This window comes from Amblyraja radiata, chromosome 12 (assembly GCF_010909765.2).
Source record: "Amblyraja radiata isolate CabotCenter1 chromosome 12, sAmbRad1.1.pri, whole genome shotgun sequence".
Classification (NCBI taxonomy): domain Eukaryota; kingdom Metazoa; phylum Chordata; class Chondrichthyes; order Rajiformes; family Rajidae; genus Amblyraja; species Amblyraja radiata.
In genome coordinates this window covers 33,837,617-33,851,408 of record NC_045967.1, presented here as the reverse complement: position 1 = coordinate 33,851,408, position 13,792 = coordinate 33,837,617, and the positions used below count along the sequence as shown (strand labels likewise).

Genomic DNA, 13,792 nt, shown 5'->3' with positions numbered 1-13,792 from the left:
TGCTGATAATGAAATTAGTATAGAAAGATGCTTGCTGGTTGACATGGGCACAATGGGCCAATGGGTCTACTTCTGAGCTGATAACTCTATGACTCAATGGTTACATTTATGCATTTAATACAGTTTGAATTTTTCAGGATTATTTTTCAACCCCTTGTTCAAGGTGCAATTATTTCAAATTTAAAATGATATTCAAAATGTTTTGGATAACTTGCTGAGTATCAGCACAGAATATCGCAATTTCTTTGCTTTTAATTTCCCCCAAAACGGTCTTTATGTTGTTACTAATGAGGAACATTCTGTATGAAGGAGCCTCGTATAATGACCACACTTCCACATATGAAAAGAAAGATGACAATGTGGCACCCAAAGGTGAATACACCTATGTGTGGGACATCAGTTGGGATCTCGGCCCGATGAATGGTGATTCCAGATGTCTCACCTATGCCTACTCTTCCCATGTGGATCCTGTGAGGGATTTCAACTCGGGTTTAATCGGAACAGTGCTTGTGTGTAAAGAAGGTGAGTGTGAGTAATAAGGAGGGACAATATTCGAATGATAAATTGGTTTGCTGTTTATTATCTTGCGCTATTCTGAGTCATTCCTTACAGCGTAGATCAGTACTGACTGCTCGTGAAATGGTATCTGCTAATATTTCAGAACAGTCAGAAAAGATCACTTCTTTTCTTAGAGTGTAACAGCGTAAGATTCACTACTTTGCTGAATGACAATACTGAAATTATTTCAGGACTTATAATCTAGAGATATTCAAGTATATATAGCTGCTGCTTAAAATAAACCATAGATGAATATATCTCACATGGGTAAATTATTTTGTAAGTTCATCAGTAATTGGTGCAGAAGTAGGCCATTCAACCCATCGTGTCTACTCCGCCATTCAATCATGGCTGACCTACCTTTCCCTTTCAACGCCATTCTCCTGCATAACATTTGACACCCTTACTAATCAAGAACCTGTCAATCTCTGCTTTAAAAATGCTCACTTGGACTCCACAGCCATCAGTGGCAATCAATTTCACAAATTCACCACCCTCTGTCGAAATAAATTCCTCCTCATCTCCTTTCTAAAGGTATGTCCTTTTATTCTGAGGCTGTGCCCTCTGGTCCTGGGGTCTCCCACCACTGGAAACATCCTCTCCACATCCACTCTATCCAGGCATTTCTTTAAAATGTAAAACACTTTAAATTTGAAAATAATGATTTCCATGCTATTTTCTCCCCAGGAACTCTAAACCAATTTGGGATGCAGATTGGTCGACAAGAGTTGGTGCTTTTGTTCTCGACAATTGATGAAAGTAAAAGCATGTACCATGAAACAGATAGAATTAGATATAAGATTCCTGGCACTCAGACGACTAAAGGGGTGATGTATTCCATCAATGGCTACATTAATGGTTCCTTACCAGGTGGGTACAAACACATGCTATTGGCCAGTAATAGTGACAGATTTTTATTAAATGGTGAGATCAGAATCAAAAACAAAAAGTAAACAAAGTCCGGATGGAATGAAGCCTCTCATCTCAAGGATGCTGAAGCAAAAATATGATCAGTGATTTGTTTAGATTTTTAGCCAGAACATTTCCAGGACACAGCCACTTGAACATTGCACTTTGGAAAAGGACATTGCTCTGGGCAGGAGTGTGCTGCACACATTACTTAATAGTAGTATATAAAATAATAAGAGTTATGGATAGGGAAGACCATTTTCTCAGGGAGGAAAAGTCCACCACTAGAGGGCATAGCTATAAGATGAGAGGGGGAAAGGTTATTGGAGATGTATGGGGTGAATTTTTTTACAGAGAGTTGTGGAGGCTTAGAACGCATTGCCCGGGGTAGTGGTGGTGGAGGCAAATAGTTGCTTTTAAGAGGTTGTTAGATAAGCACATGAAGTGCAGGGAATATTGGGATATGGATCATGTACAGGCGAATTAGATCAGTTTGACGGCACAAGCATTGTGGGTCAAAGAGCCTGTGCCTGTGCGGTGTTGTGCTATGTTCTATGTTCTATTCATCAGAATGTTACTATGGTTTGGATGTTCAAATTATGAAGAGACGGTGGTGAGTCAGAGAGATTCAAGAGAATATATAGTTCACAGCTGTTAAAAGTGAAAATTAGGTATGTTTAAGGGGACATAATAGAAAAGCACAGAGATCCTGCTGAACGGTAGCATTGGATGAGATCACTAGTTGAAGAAGAATCAGGCTATAGAGGGTTTGAAAACCTCCATAGCAAGGAATATAATTTGAAATTTAAAGCCTTGTTTTTCAAAGAACCAATACAGAGGGTGGATGAATGGATGGCCAGAAATATCAGCGGCAGAGTTTTAGATGAGCTTTTGCTTATGAAGGGTGAAAAGTAGAAGGCCAGCTAGGTGTGCCTTGGTAAAGGACAGCCTCTCTTACGGATGAAAAAATTGCAAAATGTTACCAATATTATTATTAACAGGCAGTCCATGCCCTTCTCTGGAGCTAAGGTTTTGGTTGCAACAACTTGTGTACATAGATAGAAGGGAAAAACTCTAAGAGATTTGTTGTTGCTGAAATTCATTCAGAGAATTGCTCCCTGAAAATGCTGGATGGATATGGTTTTCTCCAAGCACAAACCCTGCTTGTACGCCGACTCAAGAACCAATTACATCCAGAAAAGCAAATATTATTGACATTTTTACTTGTCTTTTGTGTCATTGTTCAGCATTTCCGAAATAAGTTTTAAAAAGCAGGAATTTTAAACTGGGAATGATAGGGAGTATTTGGTAAAGGTTTAGTTTTGTGGTATGGTTACTGTTTGGTAAACTTTGTAACTTAATCCCACGCTCAGTGCAATTTGGCTCAGCTTCATATGGATCTTACTTCAAACCTTCAGCATGGCATCTTCCAATCTTTGGCAATTATGATGTTGAATCCATTAATTGTCCAATTCATGACTTCAAATGTTATCATTACTTTTCAGATCTGAATATGTGCAAAAACAAACCAGTCAGTTGGCATTTAATAGCAATGGGCTCCACTCGAGACCAGTACTCCATTTACTTTGGTGGATACAGCCTTCTTCTGCGTGACCACAGGGTTGTTTCGGTTAAACTAGCTCCAACTGCATTTGCAACAGCTGAGATGCTTCCCAGTTATGAGGATACGTGGTTATTGACTTGTCAAAATCCAATCCATCAACAAGGTAAGGATCACAGTATGACATATGATCTGTGTAATTTCTGGTGTGAAAAAAAAAGGAATCTCACCATTCAAACCTCTTTTAACATGTGTAAGGATGAAAACTTTCTTCATGAAAAAGTAGTGTGACTGTGTAATTGTGCATTGTTCATCTACGTATGGAGCAAGCCGAATGGCATTTAAAATAATCAAATAAAGATCTATTGTGTTCAGTTCTGGCCACCATGTTATAGGAAAGATGTTGTCAAGCTGGAAAGGGTACAAAGAAGATTTATGAGGATGTTGCCAGGACCATTGGGAGAGGTTGAATAGGCTGGGACTCTTTTCCTTGGAGCGCAGGAGGATGAGGGGTGATCTTATTGAGGTGTTTAAAATCATGAGTCTCTTGCCCAGAGTAGGTGACTCGAGGACCAGAGAACTCAGGTTTAAGGTGAAGAAGAAAATATTTAATAATAATCTGAGGGTGGTGGGTGTATGGACCAAGCTGCCAGAGGAGGTAGTTGAGACTGGGACTATCCCAACATTTATGAAACATTTAGACAGGTACATAGATAGGACAGGTTTGGAGGGATATGGACCAAACGCGGGCAGGTGGAACTAGCGTAGTTTGGTGTGGTCAAGTTGGGCCGAAGGGATCGTTTCCAAGCAGTATCACTCTATGACTCTATGATTCTAAGATTCTATCTTAAAGACCTATTAGCAAAATAGTTTGTCGGCAGAAGAACGTAGCTCTGAAAGTCCACAGAATTGACTCCAGTCTCTATTAAGTCTCATGGCATGAGGTGATACATAGCAAGGAACCTCATTATGTTTAATCACTTATCATTAAGCTGATGAATCAGTTCTGCTGAAAGTTGAACAACGCTTGGAAAAAATGTATTGTAAATATGAAATAAAAGGCACAGAATATACTCAATATGGAGGGATTTTAATGTCCACCATCAAATATGGTTTGGTAGCAATTTGGTACTGATGTGGCTAAATTCTGAAATTCAAAGCCATCAGACTGGGGATATGGCAGCGGCTGATTGAAGCAACATGAGGGTTAAACCAATTGGAACTTGTCCACCCTAATCTATTGATAGAAAAGGCATCTATCTATACATGGGAGTATTTGGTTCATGGAGACAGAATCCCATCTTCAAACCTTACACAACCTTCATTGTTTGGTGTTGCTATTCGTGGTAAAATCGGAATAAATCTTGGCCATGGTACCACCATTGAATCTAGTAATGCAAAATAGGTTATCTCTAAGTTAATTTACAGCACTCTAAATCCTGAGGAGAATGACACCCTCCTGGCCTTTTCACTATCTACAAGGCACAAATCAGGCATAGGGTGGAATATTCTCCACTTGTCTGATTGACTGCAGCTCCAACAACCTGCAAGAAACTCCACACCATCCAGGACAAAGAACCTTCCTTGATTGATACTCTGCATATTATCATGACCTTGAAATGCTGTTACTCCATCGTCATCGGATCTAAGTCCCAGATCTGTCGGCCCAAACATGCATTGGGAGTACCTTCACTAGAAAAATCACAGATTCAAGAAGGTGATAGGTGCGTGCAGGTGAGGGAGGTTGAGAAAGAACGGGACAAGCCTGGCAAGTGATCACATCACTCGGAAGGGAAGCTTTATCCCATCACCACCTCTTTTCCTGCTTCCTCCCCCCTATTAACTATCCATTCCCTCCACAGCTGCTGCCTGGCCCGCTGAGTTAGTCAACCACTTAGTGTTTTTGCTAATTGATCTTTACATAACCCAGCAGAGGCTAATGATTGTTCTCGGGCATTGATATGGACAGACCAATATTGTCTAAATATGCATTGTGAAGTTTACTTTACAGGGATGTGCAGGTGAAGAGAATGTTTTGCTTGCCAAATTAGAGATTAAAAATGAACGCTCCATTTTTGCTTCTCCTCTGTTACAACAGCTGGGATGAAAGCCTACTTTAATATAAAGGGAATGTGTGTGGATGACAATGCACTTGCTCTGAGTGAAACAGCAGGGATGGAGAATACTGATGAAAATGAAACATTTGAGGATGATGAGACAGATGAACAGGACTTTAAGATCAACATTAAATACATGTTACGGACAATCGTTACCAAAAGTAGGTCAATGGAATGGATTTATTACATTGCCGCTGAGGAGTGTGATTGGGATTATGCTCCAACCATTCCCGATGATATCAGCAGGTAAAGTTCTTATATTTATGTGTTCATTGCTGTGTCTAAAGTGCATGCTGATGTATCAGTCTTTGAGGGGAGATGATGATTGGAGCTAGCCAACGGACACATCTTCTGGAAGCGAGGGAGACTAGGGATACGGAATATCTCTCCAACTCTCTGGTCACCTTCTCCCCTGACCCTCAGTACGACGACAGGTCTCGACCAAAAACATCACCCATTCCGTCTCTCCACAGATGCTGCCTGTCTCGCTGAGTTACTGCAGCATAATGTGTGTATCTTCGGTGTAAACCAGCATCTGCAGTTCCTTCCGACACATTACCCTCCGTATAACATTCTTTTGCAGGAAGTCTCCAGTATGGTATCTCTAACAGTGTGTTGGTGCTTGTAAATCAGGTAAAAAGGCAGTCCAGCTGCAGAGCATGGAGCATCAGGATACTGGCAAACAAATAAATATCTCCACAGTGAGGAATTAAGAAGCAACTGAAGCTTCCTGTTGGCTTATTCAATAAGTAAAGCATTGTTGTATAACAATTATTGTCATTGTTATTCTGTTCATTATATATCTAGGTGAAGAGGAAAGAAGATATATTAAGAAAAAATATAGAGGAGGATAAACTCAACATAACCCCTCAGTCTGGGTAGACACAAAATGTTGGAGTAACTCAGCGGAACAGGCAGCATCTCTGGAGAGAAGGAATGGGACGTTTCGGGTCGAGACCCTTCTTCTGCCTGAAGAATGGACTCGACCAGAGATGTCACTATTCCTTCTCTCCAGAGATGCTGCCTGTCCCGCTGAGTTACTCCAGCATTTTGTGTATACCTTGGATTTAAACCAGCATCTCCAGTTCTTTCCTACACATTTTAACCCCTCAGTCTCATTGGTCACTTTGTCTCTGTCTCAGGAGTTTGACATTGAGCAAGTTGAGCGAGAAAAGGAACAGTCACTCACATTTTATCTCTGCCAGTGAGTGAGGAATGGTATTGAACAAAGAACACCACAGTAAACCATCAAACAAAATGAAATTAAATGTAATAAAATCTAAAGATCAGAGTTTATGCGTATAGGAGCTGAAACTCACTTCTCTATATTTCCATGTTTTTGTTTTACTTTCAGCGAGCTAAGAGCAAAGTATCTGGAAAAGGGTCCACATCGTATTGGGAAGGAGTATAAAAAGGCTATTTATGTCGAGTATACTGACCATACCTTCACAGTTGTAAAACATAAATCAGAATCGACATCGTCAAAAGGCATTCTCGGCCCAGTTCTACGTGGAGAAGTTGGAGATCGTTTTAAGGTACAATGCTCTAATACATTTGGGAAGATTTTAATGGTCGTGGAATGGGAAAGTCATTGACGTGCCCAACCTGGGTGCCTAGCAACTATGAATGAAAATTAATTATTTTTAATTTACATTTAGTAGAAAAGCCCATCTGAAGCTTAATAATGCCACAGTTGAAGGAATTGTTAGTATTTTACAAATTAAATCCTTTATTTCAAATATCTTCTGTGAAAACAAGATCCAAACTTAGTTTTCAAGGAGCTGCTGATTTATTTTCTGATTCATTTTGTGCACAACCCTTAATCCTTGAAGGACCTGGACAAAAGTCATAGAGTCCAGAGATGGTTAAGTGATAGCAGATGAACGGCTGAACATGTAGTCCCTGGCAGCACATGCCGACCACATCTCCCTGTGGAATAAGTGTAAACTTGTGTAGATATAAAACTATTAGTGCAAAAAGGAAAGGAAGAAATAATGTCCAACTATTGATGCACATAGCCTCCAACCTCAACAACTCCAATGCAGTGGACCTGCTGTCTCAGTAACTTCCGACCTCTTCATTGCATTTGGTGCTCCTGAAGAACCCTCCCCTAATTTGGCGAGACTGCTTAGACTAGCTGAACATGTCGTGCTGAACACTTGTGCCCTGTTCATAAGGCATGCGGAATCTCGCGGTTGCAAACCATTTTAACTCCCCTACCCATTCCCATACTGACCTTTCTGTCCTGAGCTTCCTCTACTGCCAGGGTGAGGCCACATGCAAAGTGAATGCTCTGTTGTTTTCTTGACATTGAAATAGCATTGTGGGACAGCAGAATGCTGTTTGTGAAAGTTCCTTGAGAAATTAGAACTCTGGTTACAAGGTTACGGAACAGTGTTACTAGGTTTTCCTCTTGGTAGAAACACAAAAATACAGGGGTGCTGGAATAGGCCATTTCACTCTCCATCATTCAATGCATTCATGGCTAACATCTATCTCAATAGTATATTCCAGTTTTCTTCCCATACTTCTTCATGACTCTTCTATCTAGATATCTACCTGTCTATTTCAATACATACAATGACTTGGCCTCCACAGCCTTTTGTGGGAGAGATCTTCACGAGTTCACCACACTCTAACTGAAGAAATGTCACCTCGTCTCTGTATATTGGGGCTGTAACTCCTGGTTATAGCCATTGTCCACCTCCATTTCCTTGCCTGGAGAAAATATCCTCCCTGGATCTTACCAGTTTTCTAAGCTCTAGTCCAATCAACTCAATCTCTCCTTCACCACTATCATAGCATCTCAGGAATTATTCCAGTAAACCTCCTTTTCATTCTATTTGTGGCAAATACTCCAGCTGTGGTCTTACAAAAGGTATTTATATTTGTAGTACGCAAGTTCCTGTACATAAAACCTCTTACAATGAAGGCCAGCGTGTTAGTTGACTTCCTAACTGTTGCTTCAACTTCAAGTTTGCTTTCAGTGACTGGTGCACAAGGACACTTGACATCCTTCTGTACATCAAAGGACATTTGACCATTTTCAATAATACGTTGCCTTTCTATTTTTGCTACAAAAGTGAATAAATTCACATTTATCCATGTGATACTGCATCTACCATGTATTTTCCCCACTCATTCAACGTTTAAATCGCTTTGAAGACTATGCAGCCTCCACACACTCACAATTGCATTCAGTTTTGTGCTATGGACAAACTTAGAAACATTTGATTCCCTCATCAAAATAATTTATACATATTCTGACTAATGAAACCCCAGTACTGATCCCTGTTATCGCCATGTGATACAGCTTGCCACTGCAAAATTACCCATTTATTCCTCTGATGTATTGCTCATTCTCATAATTGACAGCATGAAAATATCAAATGGAAGGGGAGAGGGAGGGGAGAGAAGGGGCAGGAGGTCACGTGCAAATTGAAGGTCATTAGTTGCCGGCCCAAATTTGTCCTGATTATTTTCTTGCTTCCAGTTTCCACACTCACTAAAATCAGTTTGAAGAAGGGTCCCGATCCGAAACATCACCTATCCATCTTCTCCAGAGATGCTGTCAGACCTGCTGGAGTAACTCACCGAGTCAGGCAGCATCTCTGGAGTAAATGGATAAATATGCTGGTTTATATCTATCCTTGGTATAAACCAGCATCTGCAATTTCTTTTTATTACAGTCAAAACTTTGGAATTATGAACAGATTCTTTGCCCTTGAACTCCAAGGTGGAGATTCCAATATTACTGGGTCCATCCACACATCTGAATTCAGCATAGTCCTCACAAAACTACATGTTGGCACAAATAATTCAGGCCCTAATCTTCAGAAGCTTCCAGTGTTTTGCTGTAGACCATAGAACAATGTTACCAGAACTCATACCTCCCATTTCACCACAGATAATTCATGTAAGTTAGAGATAACTGATGTTTTGCTTCATCTTTAAATGAGCCTCTATTTTGTATGACACAGATCATCTTTAAGAATCTTGCCAGCAGACCATACAATATTATTCCACATGGACTGACAGAAATAAAGATGGCCAAAGCTGGAGGTAAGAAGGAAATGACTGCAATGTTAGTCAAAATAATCTTCCTCGGAAATACTGTATTAGTTCCAGCATCTCGTTGATCAATTTTCTGTAAATCTGTAAATGCTGTAAAAATATACACATTTGGTCCAACTTGGTGAAGTAGTGTATACAATTAACAAAAACCTTCAAATACATACAAACATAACACCTAAAGAAGCAGAATAAGTTAGGTAAGAGTCACAAGAACTTTGAATAAATCCACTGTAAATGATCAGTCATGCATGGGACAAGACACCAGGAAGCAACACTGGTTACTGGGGATACGTTTGCATAATGGTTACTTGTCTGAGCTAGATCTAGAGATCTGGAGCTGATGCTTTGAATTTGAATGCTACTGTGGCAGCAATGGAGTTTAAAAAGGAATTATTAAATACGGTTGGAATAAAAAGCTTGCATCAATAATGGTGACCAGGAAATTATCAGGTCATTATGAAAAAGAAAAAGAAAGAAGATCTGCCACCTCTATCCAGTTTAGCCTACAAGCAATCCCAGAGTTATAACATTCTTAATGCTCTTCTGGAATGGCCCAGTCAACTATATGGTTTAAATGTACAGCATTTAGAATGGATTGGTCTCACCACCCTTTAACTGTGATTTGGCCTGCTCTATTAGCATTTATGAAAATGCAATTTCATTAAATACCTTCTTCGGTTATACACAATGGATAAAAGGAATCAGTTATTGAGGGTCATGTTCATTTACAGAGTTTGCACACAGTGACATATAATTAACAAGGAAATACTCTAGCTTGTAGGTTTATTGAGTTGACAAACACTTTATTTTTGTTCTTCCCTCTTCCTTAGCCTGTAAAAAAACTGTCACACAAGAAAAAAACGAATGAATTCGGAAACATTGCTTAAGTGAGGAAATAACCTATCTTTATACTTATTGATTAAAATGACCTTCCCAGAGACAATCATTTCCTTTGTTATTGCTCACACGTAACTGGACACTCCTTCATAATAATTGTGAAATGCAAGGTAATCTCAGCGTCATTTTCCAAGTCGAAGGGTAATGAATAATGATCGCTCCACCTTAATGGTGGACCTGATTTTACAGCAAAAAATGGCATCCTTTGAAAGTTTAAAAGTAATATATTTTTCATGATTATGTGGGACATAATTTAATTCCTGTTACTGCTGCTTTATTCATACACAAGCTCCCTTTCCAGCTTCTCCATTCAACTGTTCCCTACATGTTGGTTCCAAGGAATGAATTTGATTTGTTCAGCCTCGGTAAACATAGAAAACATAGAAACATAGAAAATAGGTGCAGGAGTAGGCCATTCGGCCCTTCGAGCCTGCACCGCCATTCAATATGATCATGGCTGATCATCCAACTCAGTATCCCATCCCTGCCTTCTCTCCATACCCCCTGATTCCTTTAGCCACAAGGGCCACATCTAACTCCCTCTTAAATATAGCCAATGAACTGGCCTCAACTACCTTATGTGGCAGAGAATTCCACAGATTCACCACTCTCTGTGTGAAAAATGATTTTCTCATCTCGGTCCTAAAATACTTCCCTCTTATCCTTAAACTGTGACCCCTAGTTCTGGACTTCCCCAACATCGGGAATAATCTTCCTGCATCTAGCCTGTCCAACCCCTTAAGAATTTTGTAAGTTTCTATAAGATCCCCCCTCAACCTTCTAAATTCTAGCATGTACAAGCCGAGTCTATCCAGTCTTTCTTCATATGAAAGTCCTGCCATCCCAGGAATCAGTCTGGTGAACCTTCTCTGTACTCTATGGCAAGAATGTCTTTCCTCAGATTAGGAGACCAAAACTGTACGCAATACTCCAGGTGTGGCCTCACCGAGACCCTGTACAACTGCAGTAGAACCTCCCTGCTCTTATCCTCAACGCATGCACAACTACCTGTTAAGTACAACAAGATGATTGAACAATTATAGTGACTCTTAGTTTTGAAAGCTAGAATAACCAAGGCATGGGTTAGTTCTGGCTTTGAACACTAAAAAACGGACATTTTTATGAAGTAAATAAAATGTGCACACCTGAGCAAGTGATTTGGAGAATGTTACCGTTATAGCACATTGGAAATACTGCATTCTGGTAATCAAATCAATGTGAAGTGATATCAGTAATAATACTTGTGGATTGATATAATCACACATCTAGCTCTCAGACATATAACAGCCCTTTGAGGCAGAATAAATCAACAGAAAAAGTTATCGAACTGTGCCTTACAAAAGAAAGTTAGCAATAGTTAAGAAAAAAACTGATAGTGTTTTCAAGAGGAGTATGCCCTAGGATTGAGAATATTGAGAATTAAATAAATGAGAATCAAAATGATGATGAGGAAAGAGGTAGAAAAAGAGGGTAAAATCAGTCAAATATGCTATAAATAAAAAGGGGGAAAAAAAATCACAGAATAGCAGGAAAAAAAAAATATTGAAGCAAATGGAAGGAGCTGAACAGCCTATTCCTCCTTCAATTTCTTGTTTTCCTGAAGAGACAGGTGAATATTATAACTAAAAAAGCACAAAGTGCGGGAGTAACTCAACTTCCGAAGAAGGTTCCCGATCCAAAATGTCATCTATTCATGTTCTCCAGATATGCTGCCTGACGCAATGAATTACTCCAGCATTTTGTGACTCTTTTTGTTTAAATCAGCATTTGCAGTTGTTGTGTCGCTGAACATTATAACTCTTCGTTCCATCGTACCACTGTTAATAATTATTGGATTTTCCAAATGTAATGTAAAATGTAACACATTTATGCATGTCCTAAATCATATTCTGGGTGCTGTATAATCTTTGTGTGGATTATTTCTTCAGGTCTCAATGTGAGGAACCATGCTGTTCAGCCCAATGAAACAGTTACTTATTTCTGGACAATGGCCCAGAGTGATGGACCCGCTGGCTCTGACTTGGGCTGCCTGACCCGCTTTTACTTCAGTAATGTGGACATGGATCGTGATTTAGCCTCAGGGCTCATTGGGCCTCTACTGATCTGTGCAAAAAACATGCTTGATTCTTATGCAAGACTGGTGAGAAATTAATTGTTAATAAATGGCCATTATCAATACATTGTTTGCAAGCTTTTGAAGATATTTACCAAGTTGTAGCTTCAATAACTAAGGTAACCTGATGGAGAGAAGCTGTTTGATATGTTGATACTAGGAAACAGATTAGGAGTCATTCTATACGAAATGTATTAAAGCTTCACTGACAAGAAATGAAAGGGTAGAAAAGACGTTAGCAGTAAGTGTTGGCGGGAAGAATGTTTGATCACGGAGATTAGGTCAGTCCAAGGAAAGCTGGTACCTGATCCTGCCAAGAGCTGAGACAATCTACAGACAATCTATTTATAATGAGGAGAAATACTCCGTATCTCCACCCATTGAGCACTGCTGGACATTTATCCTTGGGGAGATTAGCCAAAGACAGAAATAGAACTGGTTGTCATGACCAATTTCAAGCAACCTTGATATGGAAACTGTCATGGAGCACAGATGAATAATAAATGGCATGTAGAGAAACTTTAAATCTAAATAGAAAGTCAACAAAAACAAAGATTAAAGTCCTACATATTAATATGATTTGAAATATCACAACGCACAATTTTAAATAGAGAATCTACATTGTACTCTTTTCTAAGGCAGAGATAGATAGATTCTTGATTAGTGCGGGTGTCAGGGGTTATGGAGAGGAGGCAGGAGAATGGGGTTTGGAGGGAGAGATAGATCAACCATGAATGAATAATTTTGCTCCTATCACTTATGACCTTATGATCCAAATGTGGATGACTCCTACTCTGGTCTTCAGTGCTTCAACTCATTTTTTCCAATAAAAGTCAACTGAATATGACATGTTTTTGCAATAGAAAACACATTTGAACATACATTGGGGCAAAGAGTAAAGACATGTTGTTGGATTGTAAAGTAATGTTGTAGCTCTACAGTAGGCAATCAATGGATTAGCAATAATTCTCCTCTGAGAGCTATGTTTTACACAAAGCAAGTGGCTCACTCTATACTTTAGAATATCATGTTTCAACTTACCTGTAAAGCAAGGTATTGTATCTTATCTGTGACAAAATTGTTTTAACTTGCTTCACAGGTGAAGATTGACAAAGCCAAATATCTTTACTTCTCCCTGTTTGATGAGAATAAGAGTTGGTACATAAATGAAAACATTGAGAAATACTGTGAAGACCCTTTGCAAGTGAACCCATATGACCCTGAATTCTATGCTTCCAATCTAATGCACAGTAAGTGATTATAACATTTGAATATCATGCAACTTCCAAAAAGAACCCCAATAATAAATCCTTACAGGAATTATAGGAAACTTCTATTTGACTTAAATGTAGCAGTAATTTGGCTTATCTATGTGTAAAACAACCATTTTATTTCAAGTGCCATGTTAGTAAAGGGCCTGTCCCACTTGGCGATTGTTTCGGCGACTGCCGGCGTCATATCAGTGTCGCCAAAAGATTTTGAACATTTCAAAATCCAGCGGCGACAAAGAAAATGTTGCGACACTTGAAAAAACACTGCGTGTCAATACGTCATCACATTTCT

The 13,792-nt window shown here is 39.4% G+C and overlaps 1 protein-coding gene across 1 annotated transcript in view; it reads left to right on the top strand.

The window, feature by feature from the left end:
- f8 (coagulation factor VIII) overlaps window positions 1–13,792 on the top strand; it is a 56,068-nt gene that overhangs the window by 10,350 nt on the left and 31,926 nt on the right. Inside the window, exons 4-11 of the mRNA XM_033030455.1 lie at window positions 310–522; window positions 1,246–1,428; window positions 2,973–3,194; window positions 5,127–5,391; window positions 6,500–6,680; window positions 9,126–9,207; window positions 12,045–12,256; window positions 13,329–13,479. Of these exons, the coding sequence (XP_032886346.1) occupies window positions 310–522; window positions 1,246–1,428; window positions 2,973–3,194; window positions 5,127–5,391; window positions 6,500–6,680; window positions 9,126–9,207; window positions 12,045–12,256; window positions 13,329–13,479 (1,509 nt within the window). The remainder of the gene's footprint in view (window positions 1–309; window positions 523–1,245; window positions 1,429–2,972; window positions 3,195–5,126; window positions 5,392–6,499; window positions 6,681–9,125; window positions 9,208–12,044; window positions 12,257–13,328; window positions 13,480–13,792) is intronic.